Here is a 15,333-nt window from a genome sequence, read left to right as displayed (position 1 = left end):
GGAGCAGTGATATCCCAACAGCAATGAGAACACCTAGTCCCCAGATCTTGGCCTCTAAATACCATTCTCCACTTAAAAAAACAATACTCGTTGGAGAAATGAGTGACTGCAGGTCTGGGGCAGATAAAGTCAAAGTACAAGAGCCTAGGCATCTTGCTGTATCAGAAAGCAACACAGAACTCAAAGATGGGGAGTATGTCAAAACGACAGAAAAGCTAACCTGAAAAGATTCTCACTGGCCAACTTGGGGACAACTTGAGTGTAAAAATACATCATGACAGGGATGGACTGTAACTCATTGACAGGAAAACGCAAGTCCATACTGATATAAACAAGTGAATAAATAAATTGAAAGTTTTATGAGGAATAGGTATTTCCATAGTTTGAAAGTAACTCCTCCCAAAAGACTTCTGTTACTACAAAGGGAAAGGAGTAACTCCACAATGGAGAAGTGTGGCAGATGCCAAAGTGACACCCTCATGAATGTAACAAATTCAGAGTCACCTGTAGGGATGCAATGGGAAGAAAACAGCATCTCATCTGTGACAGTCCTGCCAAAGATCTAGAACCTGAACCTGAGCATGAGCAACATCAGACAAATCTCAATTCTACAGAATGACTGGTCTGTAACCTTCAGAATCGCCAAGCTCGTGAGAGTCCAGGAAAAATTAAGGGACACTTCCAGACTGAAAAAGACTAAAGGGATGGGACAACTAAATGCCATGTGTGATCCTGAATTGAATCCTTTTGTTCTAAAAGAACAACTGGTGAACCTCGAGCAGGGCCTGAGGATTCAATGGTGGTAACTCATCATGGTTAATTTCCTGATTTTGATAGTTGTACTGTGGTTCATGGGAGAATGTTCCCATTGCAGGAAAATGTACTCTTAAGTACCTGGAGGTAATGGGGCATCCATTGGGTTGGCATCTGATTTTCAAGTGGTTCAGGAAAAAAAGTTGTTAATACCATACATGATAGTTTAATGCATCAAACTGGTCAGGCTACAGCACCCAGCCATTCAATCAAACACTAATCTAGGTGTCGCATGAGGATATTTCGTAGACTGTGGTTAATTTAGTAAGAGAGGTTACCTTTGATAATTTGGGTGTGCCTCATTCAATCAGTTGAAAGGCCTTAGGAACAAAACAGGCATCTCTGAGAAAGAAGAAATTCTGCCTCAAGACTGCATCGCCAGCTCCTGCCAAGAATCCCCAGCCTCCTGACCTGTACTACAGATTTCAGGCTTTCCAGCCCCCACAATCTCCTAAGTTGTACATATATACATATGCACGAATATGCAGTGTGTATATGTATGTATATTCAATGTGTATGCATAATGTATATTTTATAGATATACTATAGGACCTTGACTGACACACTGTACTTGCAGCTTTTCTGTAAATTTGTGATTCTCTCCAAATAACTGAATTTTAAACATACCTTCTTCCATTTAGTTCTAACAATAACATGTCAATATCCCAGGTTTGGATATGCCAGTTAATATGCAACTATTAAATGTTTTAAAATAGCTCTGTCCATGGACTACCTAAAATCACCTTGCACACCACCAGTTTAATATCAAACACATTTTGGAAATGCCAACCCAACCCCCATAATCTACTGCACCAGATTTGCTGATGCTTCTCGTCACATAAAGTGCTCAGTGCAAGGGTGGCTGAACTGAAGGGTCTACACCTTCACTTGCTCACTGTTGATTCCTCATCGGACCCCTGAAGCTTCCATTAAAATAAACGGTCTTTGAGGACTCCTCCCGGTTCTCACTGAACTCTGGGCAGATGTGCTGGCGTCTCCTAGGTGACAGGTCTTGTTTGCAGGACTCTGCCTCTTCCCACCTCCTCTCTGGCATGTTCTTCCACTCACTCCCTGTGCCGACTTCTCTCCTCTCATGCCCTTAAATTCTGAAGCTTCACCATGGCTCAGTTAAGGAATGGTGGGTGGCTTTAATTAGCTCCTGCATGTGCGTGATTTTTCAAAACCTCCAGCCCACACCTCACGCAGGCTCATCTCAGGTCATTCACCTGGAGGCGGGCACACCTACATTCGTGACTGTCTCTGTTGCTTGCCTGCAGTATGGTACGTGTCGGATTAGTTTCCTTTTACATGCACCATTTCCCATCTACAACATAAGCATCACAAGGCTACACCTAAAGCCTCCTCCAAGGACCTGGAAACAGGGGCTCAGTAGGTGTGGAATGCTGACAGGTGGTTCTTGGGTCCTGTCGTTTCTCCTCTCTATGAAGTTGCTCACATCTCATTCCTGAACACAGGCCACAGCATCCTCTGATGCTGACAAGCAGCTTCCTGCCCTCCGCTGCTTCTTCAACTGGAGGCCACACCAACTCACTGACATCCCCAGACTCTGATCCCAACCTCCTTCTTCCAAAAGCTTAACTGATCCCCAACCATCTCACAGATTGAACTGCAACTCCAAAAAAACAAAAAACAAACAAACAAAAAAACAGTTCTTGGGGAAATGGTGAGCTACTATGTAATGGGTAGAGTTTCTGTTTGGGATGATGAAAACGTTCTGCAAATGGACAGTGGGTGTGGTTCGTACAACACTGTGGATGGACTCAGTACCAATGAACTGCACCTTAAAAATGGTTAAAATGGTTACTTAGACGCTGCCTATGTTATCAAAGTAACCAAAAAAGGGTTCTTGCAGTTTCCCACCAATTAACCCCTCCCAACCCAAATGTCCTTATTTCTCCCCATTTCCCAGTCTGTTTGTTCAAAACCAAGGAGGGAAAAAACCCACATCTGCAAAGAATTCTAGTACTCAGACCTCCCGGATGATACACACCACAGTTCTATCTGGTACCTCCTCACCACTTCTTTCTGCCCAGAGCCTACACTTCCCCTAAGTAGTGTGAACCTTCCCTAACTGTCTCTGGCCCACACACATCTCTCCTCTCTCCATCATTTGGGAATTTGCCGATTGCTCCCTCATCTGTGATGCTTTAGCTCGTCAGCACCTGCTTTATGTATCTGCATTTTTCCTCCACTTTCCAAGGTTGTTTTAAAACCCTAGAACTAACAGCTACAGAGCCTTTGATTCCTTTTGCAGGCTTCCCACGGAGCCGGGTGCCTTACTGAACACATGATGTGCACTCGAATGTGTGTAACTCATAAATTACTCTCTGAACTCCAAGGCTGATGGCTGTCTCTCCAGAAGCACAGCAAATGAATCAATATGTCTGGAAGCAGCAGCCTTGTTTAAAAAGAGAGGAAAACACCACCATCGGAGAGATTAACTACTCACCTGCTCGGAAACCAGCAACTCCCACGCCACTGAACAAGTTTATGTAACTTCTTCAAATGCACGTGCCCACAACACAAATATCTGTACGAAGGCAAATGCTGTCTGCCTCACCCCACAGTATGCATAGCTCTGAAGGCCCCAGCTGATGGTCATGTAAGATCATCTCAAATTCATTAGTTAAAAGGCCAAGTTGGATCTGAATAATATGCAACTATAAAGACATGATAAACCAACCAAGGCAGGATTGGGGGTGGGGGGTGGGGGCTTGTCAGCCTTCAAAATTAGTCACTATCAGTTGGAGAAAGAGTGCTAAGAACTTTCTGGCCATGCAAGCGTAATTAGCTAGAGATACAGAGGGAAACCGGCTCCATCCCAGATGTCAGTCCAGCAGGTGATCATCTCTGCAGTGAACATTCTGGGAGGGGAAAGGCTGTGAGGTTAAAATGCTCCTACCTGCTCCTGGGCCAGCAAGGCCTTCTTCTTCATAACTTTCATGGCATAGACGTCCCCAGTCGCTTTCTCTCTCACCACCTGCACTTCGGCAAAGTGACCGCAAGCCACGAGACTTTTGACTTCAAAGTCTTTTGCTGAAGGCTGGAGCTCCTGTAACTCAGTGATGATGTTGGAATCTGTAAGAGACAAAACAGTGACTCCCGGGTCAATAAAATGCTTCAAATACGGACCCCCTTACGAAAGTGCAAAGAAAGGAAGAAAGGAAAAAGTGTTGTTATGTCTTCCCTCGCTGTCAAAAGACATTTAGTCACTGTCCTGTCGTCATGAATAATTATGAAAGCAGCACCAAAGTGTTTCTCTATGTTAAGTTAAAATTAAGGGCTCCAGAAATTCTAAAGCAGTTTCCATGGCAGCTATAATTTGAATCCTGTAGATACAGAAAACAGGAGAACAGAAATCAAGCTTTTCTTCCTCCTCTCTGCAGGCTGCAGGGCAGTGTTTGGTCAAAGATGCTGATCAGCCTTTCGACCAGTTTATAATGGGATGGAAGCAACACAATCCTCATCTCAAATGACTTTGGAGTTCACTTCCAGATCACTGCATTCTGACTACGTGTGTCCTGCTCAGTTTTATCCCACTAGCCCAAGTTTTATCTCCCGTGGATTCCTTAATATGTAGGTGCTATAAAAGGGGGAAAAAAACCTTTGCCCAGGGAACCAAATAGAGCTCTGACCTTCGCCCTGCTGTGTTGACATGTCACACATCTGGATGGGTTTGCAACTTACCATTTTTCTTAGCATATAGCCTGACTCCTTTCCCAACTGCCATATCTCAGTCAGGGTCTTAGTCTGCTCTAACTGCTTTAACAACATACCATAGACAAAGCAGCTTAAACAACAGACACTTATTTCTCAGCATTCTGGAGGCTGGGAAGTCCAAGATCAAGGTGCCAGCAGACCAAGATCCTGGTTCCCCTCCACCTTTCCCGGGTCCTCCTATGGCAGAAAGGGAAGGAGCGATGGTCTCTCTTCCTCTTCTTCTAAGGATACTGATTCCAACAGGGGGGCCCACCTTTAATTACCTCCCAAAGGCTCCACTTTCAAATATCACCACATTGGGAGTTAGAGCCTCAATCTACAAATTCTGGGGATGGAGAGGGTGGAGAGCGATAGAGTCCAACAAAGGGAAAAGCCATTTCATACCCACAGTCGCTGAGTGGCATACTGATGAATTAGCTGATACAGTTTAAATTGTTGTTATCCACTCCCTTTCTTTGTTCTATGTGTGGAGTTGAATTCACTTGGATCAAAAACACATGTGATGAACTCCACTGCACTGACCACATCTCCTACTTCAGCCAGTCATCCTAAATACACCTTCCTTTGGTCCCTTAGGGAATCAGGCAAGCACAGTGGATAGATCCATATGAATTCATTGTGATCGTTGTAAAAAAAAAAAAAAAAGATAAAAAATAAACAAACACCCAGACCACCTTCACGGAGGATCCCACGCAGAAGCAAAACTGAAAGCTGCACGGCATTTTCCTTTTGTCCTGACGTCACTGTGCCAAGCCCAGTCTTTCTTCCCTCTCCTTTTCCAAGTTTCTTTCAGATCAAGTACTTGAGCTTTCAATTATTAATTCCCCAAACATGCTGGCTTGCAACTTTCTGGGTTGAACCTGTCTTCACCACGGCTGGCACACAAGGCCAGTCTCTCCTGATCTGGTCAGGCCTTGGGCCTCCACGTTACTTACAGCCTCGTCCAACTTAATAACTCTGGGTCTGTCACTGGCAACCACCAGGCATCTCAATCCCATAAGCAGACAAGACTGCTCGCAGGCAAAACCACCACGATGCTCTCAGATCTCTGAGAAACCTATTCCACGGCGCCATGTGTTATCCAAAGGCTTTGGGTTATTAAGGTGAACAAGTGAGACACTAAACTCAAGTCTCTGTTAAAAAAAAAAACAAACCCTTCACAACTTCTTTCCCTCCTGGCAGCTTCTGTGACACCTAAACCATATCAACCCCATCCCTGCACACTGTGAGTTCCAGCACTAGGGTGGCGCAAAGCATGAAATGAAAACACTGTCAAGGAGTGACCTTGTCATAGACACATGTGGACCCAGGGGGCAAAAAGCCAGCACAGTTGGGCATGCTGCTTCCTTGTTTGGAACTCCACCTTCCAACATTTCAACCTCTAGGAGTGCGTCCTTCACAGAAATGCTTGGAAAACACACACATCAAGACACTCATGATGAGCACTGCTCATCACAGGAAAATCATCAGAAACAGCCTAAACATCCATCAGTAAGAAAGTGGACACGACCTAAGAGTCCGCATAAAAGAGCATCAGGCATATGGTGAAGAGAGTTAAACAGCTCAGTCTCCAAGGGAATCTATAGTCCTCAAGGACAATGATTTTTTCTGTTTTGTTTTGGGGGGGGGGCAGGTAATTGGATCTACTTATTTATCTATTATTAGTTTTGTTTTCTTTTTAATGGAGGGACTGGGGACTGAATCCAGGACCTCATGCATACTAAGCATGCACTCTACCACTGAGCTATACCCTCCTCCCGATTTTTTCTGGTTTGATGGCTACTGTAAACCCAGTGCCCAGAATGGAAGCCGGCACATGGCAAGTGCTCCATAAATATTTGAGTAAAATACATTGCTGGGTGAGCAAAGCGACCGGCAAAAACATTACACACATACGACCCATTTTGTGTAAAATCAAACCCTTGCTAGAGCTGGGTGGCTGGAATGCAGGGGTTCATGACACTCATCTCTTTACCTTTTGATATGCCTGAAAATTTCCATAATAAATATTTCATAAGGACAAAAGCAAAATTGCAAGACTATGCACCGAACTGTTAACAGTGGTTACCTCAGACAGGTAAGATTTTGAGGGATTTTCTCCCACTTTGACCTTTCATATTTAACTTTGTATTATGTTTGCAATTAGGGGGGAGATGGGGTACTCCTTAAAGTTGTATTTTGCACAAAGTACTAAGGTTGTGAACACACTGAAGCGTTTGCCTGTAGTGAATGTAGCTAAAAGAACGTAGAATTTCAGCGACTGTCAAATCACCAAAAAGAGGTCGATTTTAACAATTATCAACTCAGCGGGAGTGGGGGTGTGTCAGTAGTAGTGTGTGCTTAGCATGCACAAGGTCTTGGGTTTAATTCCCAGTACCTCCATTAAAAAAAAAAGCACATTTATCAACACTTCTATATGCATTTTTAACATCACACTTGTTTATTTTTTTACACAAAATATGTGATACTGTGTTTCAGATTTTGCAATTTACTCTGTTCATTAGCAAGAGTCAGTCAACCAATATTTACTGAGCACCCACTATGTACTAGACACAGTTTTAGGCACTGGGGATAGAATAACAATTGAGAAACAAAAATCCCTTCCCTGGTTCCCAGATGTCAGCTCCCTGCCCTCCCTTGGCCCAAGCTAGGGGCACTGCTTCAGGGCTATATCCCCTGTCTCATTTCCTCCAAGGGTCCCTGAAGAAAATCTCCATCTGCAAGATTCAAGAAACTTAATGCAGGAACAGCTACTGGATCCTTCTTCCCATGGAAAAATGAAGCTTCCATTCCAAAACAGAAACTCAAAAGAGGGGGGAAGAAAAACCATACTAATACAATCACATTTTTTCAATCACAGTCTCTCAACCAGACTCTCCAGGAAGCCTCTTTAAAAGTATGAAACAGTTCCGTGGAAGAGAATTCTATTAGAAAAATCTACATTTCACTAAGCCCAGCCTCCTGATTACTGAATGAAAGATCCACTGCTTTAACTCCTCTTCCCTTCCTGCACCCTCTTGGAGAATTTAAATATTCAAAGAAAAAAGGTAGGAGCTTATTCGAACAAATACATCAAGTACATTTTAAAGATACACAATGTATTAGACGTTGAGGTTTATGCTTGTCATTCCTGGGTAACACTGATTGAGTGTCTCTATGTGCCAGGCAACATGGTAAGTCTGGTCTGTACACTAACTCATCCAGTGCTATTTATCAGATACGTGTCTCCCATTTTGCAGATGGGGACATCGAGAACAGACAAGGTACACATAAATACCAAAGGTCACTGCAGTGGACAGACAGTGGTTTTATCTACTCAAAACTCCCAGCTCCTTTGGGTGACTGCACACCCCCCATTCAGTGAGGTCCTGGTGATCTCAGTGCCCTGAATCCCTGGGCACCCAGATGAGGCCAATCACAATACTTCACACCCGGGCCTAGTGACCGGTCAAGGGTTGGGCAAGTGACCCAAACCAGAGCCAATGAGAATCTTCCCTGGGATTGCACGAATACAGACAGTGGAAGACATGTTGGGCAGAGTCAGGGAGCCAGTCTCCAATGAGGGTGCCCAGTTCATGCCCGCTGTAGTTCCCCGGGACTGGAATCTGGGTGGCCCTACAACTCACTTCAAACAATGGAATGCAGCCAGAGAGATTCTATGTCCCTTCCAGGGCTCAGCCCTAAGGTTTCGTAGCTTCCACTTTTGTGTTTTTGGAAACCCTGAGCTGTCGTCGAGGAAATCCAGACATCTCTGCTAGAGAGACCATGGAGATCAGGGGTCAGCAGCTTTTTCTTCAAGGCCCAGACAGTAAACATTTCAGGCTCTGCAGGTCACAGGGTCACAGTTACTGAAGTGTCTTATAAAGTGACAGCAGCCACTGAGATGAGAACAAATGTGGCTGTGCTCCAGTAGAACTTTGTTTACAAAGCAGGCTTCCCAGGCTGTAGTTGGCTGACCCTTTACAGAGAGACCACATAGAAGAGCCAAGCAGAGAGCAAGAGACCCTGAGACTTCACAGAAAGGCCCACCAGTCCCAGAGTCGCCCAGACTTCCAGGTAATGTGCCAGACAATGGGCGAGCCATCCTGGGCGTTCCAGTCCTGATGCCTACAATGCTGGCCAACGTCACCTGGGGCAGAGTAATCCTCAGCTGAGTCCAGTCGACCCACAGAATCATGAGAGGTAATACAATGATTCTTGTTTTCAGCCACTAAACTTCAGGGTGGTCAGTTAACACAGAAAAGTCATGTTAAGACATGCTTTTTCAAACCTGGCACTATCTGCCTTTGGGGCCAGATAATTCTGTGTTGCAGGGGACTGTCCAGTGCATTGCAGGATGTTTAGCAGCATCTCTGGGCTCCACTCATTAGATGCCAGGACCCTCCCTGCCAGCTGTGACAACCAAAACTGTCTGCAGACATTGCCACATGTCCCTGGATGGGGGGCAAATTCACTACTGGTCGAAAGACTCTGGTGTAAGATGAAAAAAATACAAAACTGGGGAACCAGCAGACAACTTCTGCACCACTACTTGGAAGTCAAGTAATCAAGAACAGGGTGTGGGCAGGGCCAATTTATGACTTTCATGGTCCCTAGGCACTTTTGCCTTCATCAACCCCTCGCTCCATTAAAACAAAAAACAAAAAACAAATATATATATATTTTTTATGACCACATTGGTATAAAGATGAATACAATCTGGAATCAGTACACATTATTATATCCCCATTTTTCTTATGATTTTAAAATAAAATTAAACTAGTTACAATAAAATCGATTTATTAAAATTAAGTATTGTGGGCGCTAAGTATTGCGTTTTCCAGGCCTAATGAATAATCAGCCTTACACTTAAGGATGGGGCCAGAGGACGTTATTTAAGTCCTTGGAACCAGCCGTGACTAAAATTTGACCCATCCCTGGCCTCTCAGTTTCATGAGCCAAAAAAATTCACTTTTTGTCCTAAACTAGTTTGAGTTGAGTTTCTGTCACTTGCAACCAAGAGGCCTGACTTCCCCGGTCTCCCAACGACAACAGGCAGAACCTGACCTTGACTCTGGGTCTAAGAGCGGAGTTCCTACCCACTCCCACCAACCACTAACCCATCCTACCTCTGCCCCCCTTCCGGTTTTCTCTAAGCTGGCCAGTTTTCAAGAAAAAGTTCCCCACACTTACACTTCTGGACAAAGTTGCTCACGTGCTTAATCTTCATCAGAGCAGGCTGACTGCACTCTTTAAAGAGAACAAAGAGGGCATCTAATATCCCTTCTCGGGAGAGAGCAGACATCTGCTGTTGAGTCATCGAGGGTGGTTTCCCCTAAAAACAGCAAACAGCAGATGGAGACACTGTCAATAATGAAAAGCTTTGATCAATAACATCCACGCAGAGTAAATTGCAAGCCACCAACTCGACTCAACTGCTCACGACACACGCTAACAGCACAATCTGGTGGCTTCATTCTTTAAAGTGCCATCAATTGACAGCCATTAAGTTATCACTTGTGTAATTCCATTACCGTGGGCTTCTTCCTCCAGTACCTGGGAAGAAAAATTTCACGAGTATGCCCTGAGTAAGAAAAGGTGCTTCTTTCTTAACGGTCTGAGGCTCACGGGGACATTTACCCTGGACCCTGCCAGTGCTGACATGTCTCCTTGTCTCTACAGTAGGACATGGTGACTGCTGCTTCCTTCATGTGTTCCCAGAGCTTTGCTTCTGTAACCTCAGTTTCTTTAATTCCCTCAAACCATTGAGAGCCGTGGGAATGGAGCGACTACACTACAGCTGAATTTATTCATGATCTCGAGCAACAGTCACAAACCGGCAGACTGTATCCAGCCCACAGACATGTTTTGTTTGGCCTACGGTATTTAAAACAATCTGAGTTATCTGCCAGTATTGAAAAATCAGGAGATGTCACGCAAAACAAAGGAGTGGGGGCGTGCTTCTGGCTTCTCTGCAAACACTGGCAGGTCCGGCCACGTTGCCCCGCCTTCCTGCCCGGCAATGTCCAGCTGCAGCCCGAGGATGCTGCCCCTCTGGGTGGCGGAAGCGTACTGCACTTCACTGCAGATCCAACTGCGCGCTCTTCTCTCTGGCCCACCTGACTCATCTATACTCACTGCCCGGCCCCTACAGACAACGAGTTTGCAAGCCCTGGTCTAGAGCCATGACCCCCATCCATGACCCCTACCAGTGCCAGGCGGCAGGTGGTGTGGCGGTCTCTCTGCGAAGATGGCCACCAGCGGTTCCTCCACCTGCCGCCCTACCCATCAAGGGCTGGAATCTATTTCTTCTCCCTGCGCATCTGTGCCGTTGCCGGGACTCACTTCAACCAACAGAACGTGACCCAAGTGACACTGCCAGTTCCAGGTGGAGGCCTTAAGAAGTCTGGCAACTGCTCCTTTTGCTTTTTCCGGAAGCCAAGAAGCTTGGGCTAGAGCAGGGGTCAGCCAAATCTGGCCCATGGCCCGTTTTTATAAATACAGCTTTACTGGAACACGGCCATACCTATTAATTTGTACGCTGTCTATGGCTGCTTCTGTACTACGATGGCAGAGTCGAGCAGCTGCAGCACAGATTACATGGCCTATGGAGTATAAAATACTTACTATTTACAGAAAAAAGTTACAAGACCCGAGTTAGACTGAATAATGAAAGATCTCATAGAGCGGAGAGGTCTGTGGAAGGACTCTGAGGTGCCCAGCCAGCAGTCAGCTCCCAGATGTTCCAGTCCCAGACTAGCTCCCAACTCAACATGGTCCCCCGCTGGCTGAAGCTGACATCACAGGGTGGAGCAGAAGAACCACCTAGTTAAATCCAGCCAACCCACAGAATCCTAAGAAACAAATCACTGTTGCTTCAAACTCTGTGAGTGGTTTGTTACACAGCACTGGACAACAGAAACAGACTGGCTACGTTTCAATCACCCGGAGACCCGGAGAACTTCACTAAAAAACAAACTAACAAAAAACGGATTCCCAGGTTCTATCCCCAACCTACTGAATTAGAATCTTCCAGTTTGTAGCTTGGAGTATATTTTTTAACAACTCCCCCAAGAGGGTCAAATCTCAGCCAGGTTTGTTAAGCCCTGGGTCACAAAAGGCCACCATACCTGTCACTTTATAGTTCTGTATTAACTAAGAAAGTAATAAAATTCATTCCTTCTGTTCTTTAATGAGTTTAGACTAAGCAGCAGTTCCCCAAAACAATATTGAGTCTTAAAGTTTTCAAGTCTGCCATGAAATGAGAAAAAATGAACGCTACATGATGGCTCTTTTACAAAGCTAAGTGTATTCAAATTGTAAAATGCTCCTTTATTTTCAAAAGATGTCCTTCCTTTCGTGGTGTTTCTTAAAATGCCTTTCCTTTATGAAATAAAAGGACCAGAAGATAATAGGTATTTCTTGTTTGTTTTTTTACATCCCTTACTTGGCAAAACACAAAAGCCGTCAAACCTAGGTCAGCCCAGCTAATTTGTAAAATTTTGCTGGCTCGAAAATCTAAAAGCCTGCCAACCACTGACCTAGAACTTGTTGGGAAGGACTGTTAAGTAGAAACGGAGACCTTGTCTAAAGTACTTACCTAAACAGAAAAAAAAAAACAAAAACAAAAACTACTCTCTATCCAAACCTCATTAAAACGGCACTGGATGGGGAAAGAGCAGTATCCTTACCTGTTTATAGTAGGCAAATGTCAGGTGTATGCTATGCTTGCAAATAATAGCTTTCCTAGGTGTGGGAAGGAACTCATTTAAAAAAAAAAAAGATCAATTGGGGATTTACCCACCATCTTTGCTGTTTTAATGATATTTAAATAGAAGATTCACTTAAACGCTGACATACGCTGGCAGTGTTCCCCCCGCCCCCCCCCCCGTCCCCAGTTACACGCCCACAGATCAAAAATGGAGCATGACTTTGCCATTTACCAGCTGCGTGATTCTGGATCAGCCTTGGCCTCCCTCCACAGCTGCACATTATAAGCCCTTAATAAATTGTGTCATTAAGTTGGAAGAGTTTTGGAGTAAAACGATACAGAGGTTAAGAAGTGGCAGCACTCCAATCAGCTGAGGTCAAAAACAGACTATTCATTCGTGAAAAATATCTCAAGACTTAAAATGGTGACAGGGATGGTCCCACAGAACAACCTAAGCTATCAATCTGTCTCCATTCTGGTCTGTTTGAACATTTCTCAGTACCAGTACCTTGGGAAAAAATGTCATCAAGAACATATTAGTATTTATCATCAATCAGGTACCCTACAAAAATACCTTCTTTAAAATACTTTCTTAAATATAGTTACTGCTAAGTGAACATAAATTTATTATTACTATAACTAATACTATTTCTACGCTTAGTATTAATAGTAATTACCATTTATAAAGGGCTTCCCTAGAGCCATGCAAGGGATTAATACTTTACCTGGATTATCTCATTTAATCCTCACAACTCTGTAAATTAGGTGCTATAATCTATTATAAAGATTGGCAAATGGATTCAGAGAAGGCAACTGACTCATCCAAGGTAACACAGCTAACAAATGCTGGGGCCAGGATTCAAACCTAAATCTTCACAACTATCTATATTGTCCCTTTGACTTGTGAATACGTAAGTCAAACAAAGACTTCTACACCAGTAGTGTTCCATTGACATCAGAAACAAAAGAACTAGAAGTATACTTGAAAATAATCTCATAACATTAACTTTTAATACTTTGGGGGTGATGGAAATGTCCTATCTCTTGCGAGGAACATAGGCTTCACAGGCGTGATATTTATTAAAACTTTTTTCAAAAATCTAAAACATAAACAACCTTGAATGAAAACGAAACAGGATTACACCAACAGAAATCCTGGCCAAAAGAGTGTCTTTGTTCATTTGCTTTTCTATCTTTAATAAAAGGACAACCTTTAGTACAGAAGTGTAAAGTGTGTGAAATGATTAAAAAATAAAATAAAATAAAAATACCCTCTCCCTTCAAGGGCAAGTTGGGCTACCTACTCCTGTCTGCATAACAGCTCCTTGTTCCAATACTATCAGCACATATAAAACACCCAATGGGATTTTTTTCCTAGGGTAGCCTCAGTCCTACAATAAAAGCAAAGGTGAATAACAAGGAGGTTCCAAGGAAACAAAAACAGGTGAGCAAAACTGGCAAGCGAGCTTGTTACCTGGAAGAAAAGATTCAGCCTGGAAGCCCGGCTGGCAATGGGTTCAGCAGCACCAGCGTCCAGCAGATTCCGTGCTCCATACTTGAACTTCAACATCTCCCCACTGGTGAGGAAGGGAGATAGGAAAAGGTCAAGGGCGTACTGCCCATCTGAGCAGGAAGGGCTTGAGAGACCCCCATCTTCCTCAAGATACCAGGGACAGAGAGGTGAAAATCTGCCACCACACAGGTCAGTCTGGCGATGGAGATTAAAAGTGAGATTTTTATTCTCTGTAACATGGGTAACACTGCAACACTTATGTGACATACTCACTTACTCAGAAATTTATTATCTGCCCCCTACCCCGGCCTTAGAATGTAACCCCAACGAGGGCAGTAATTTTTATCTTCATGGAGTAGGGACAAATACAGCCTGGCACCCAGTTACTGAATGAATGGCTGAAAATAAGCAAATCACATAATTTAGGTATGCTGGACCGTGATAAGAGCTATGCGGTTCAAAACAAACAAAATTAACAAAATGAGGGCAATTGCGACATGGGTGTGTGTGTTATAAAAGTGCAGTCAGAGTAACTTCACTGAGAAGGTAACACGTGAATCAAAATCTGAAGGGAGTAAGCAGAAATATCCTGCTGATATCTGGGGAAAGAAAAGTATCCCAGGCGGAGGAAACAGCCAGAGCGAAGGTCTGAGGCAGGACCTGGCCTTCCCTAACAATAGCAGGGAAACCAGGGGGTCCGGAAAAGTGAAAAAGCCAGGAGGTGATGGATGGAAACGAAGAGTGTGAAGACACTAAAACACAGTCACACAGACTGGCCTTCAGTAGTAATGCTAACAGGAGGCAGGACAGAACAAACACAGGACCCCACTCCCAGCTTGGGAGAGGAATTCCTCCGGCCCCGGCACCGCCCCGCCGACCCTTCGGCTCCCCGGGAAAACCCCCGGCAGCCCTGTGGGCAGGACCGCCGCCCTCCCGACTCCGAGAGGGAAAGCCGGGACTGTTGTGGGTGCGGGAGGCCCTTCCCCTGGTCTTGCAGAATCGGGTGGGGAAGAATTGGACGTGGGGTAACCAGACTCACGCTCACAGGACCCCGCCAGTCTTCCCCTCTACTCCGCCCCACGCCTCCCGCCGCGGCGTTTGAACTCTGGGAACGTCGCGGGCGGGGCCCGCTAGACTGGACCAATCAGCGTGCCCGCTCCTATGATCGACAGCTGCATCCCAACCAGGCCCCGCCCAAGTCCTTAAAGAAACAGAGGAAGAGAAAGAGAGAGCCAATCAAATTGTTACTTCCTTTGACTCGTGACCAATGGGAAACGGGGAGGACAAACCCGGCAGGGCAGGTCTTGGAAGTTTGAAATTGGCGGTTAAGCAGAGGGATGCGGTGTTTGGGGACGCGTCTGTTTGTGTTAGGATCTCTGGGGAGGCTGCCGGGCCGGTGTCCCCTGCTCTCATGGCCACTTGAGAAGAGGAAGACAGCCAGGCTTCTCTGCCTGGTAGTCTCTTTCCTCAATCCTGGCTAAAGTCGAAGGACTTGTTACTTTGGTAAATCAACTGGTTCTCTGCTCCAGCTGAGGCAGGCAATGTTCTGGGTGTGAACTTCCTTACAGCTGCCTCG

The 15,333-nt window shown here is 44.9% G+C and overlaps 1 protein-coding gene across 10 annotated transcripts in view; it reads right to left on the bottom strand.

Annotated features, from left to right (window-relative positions):
* Positions 1 to 14,844, bottom strand: part of CIT (citron rho-interacting serine/threonine kinase) — a 149,991-nt gene extending 135,147 nt beyond the window's left edge. For all 10 annotated transcript variants that reach the window (XM_074356328.1, XM_074356329.1, XM_074356330.1 and 7 more), the window contains exons 1-4: positions 14,797 to 14,844; positions 13,719 to 13,821; positions 9,727 to 9,868; positions 3,737 to 3,912 (exon numbers count right to left, since the gene is read on the bottom strand). In XM_074356328.1, coding sequence (XP_074212429.1) covers positions 3,737 to 3,912; positions 9,727 to 9,868; positions 13,719 to 13,814 — 414 coding nt within the window. In that variant the 5' untranslated portion in view covers positions 13,815 to 13,821; positions 14,797 to 14,844. The remainder of the gene's footprint in view (positions 1 to 3,736; positions 3,913 to 9,726; positions 9,869 to 13,718; positions 13,822 to 14,796) is intronic.
* Between the last annotated feature and the right edge of the window lie 489 nt (positions 14,845 to 15,333).

Source organism: Camelus bactrianus, chromosome 32 (genome assembly GCF_048773025.1).
Source record: "Camelus bactrianus isolate YW-2024 breed Bactrian camel chromosome 32, ASM4877302v1, whole genome shotgun sequence".
Lineage (NCBI taxonomy): Eukaryota > Metazoa > Chordata > Mammalia > Artiodactyla > Camelidae > Camelus > Camelus bactrianus.
The sequence above is the reverse complement of the archived record's forward strand: the minus strand, read 5'-3'. Positions and strand labels throughout refer to the sequence as shown.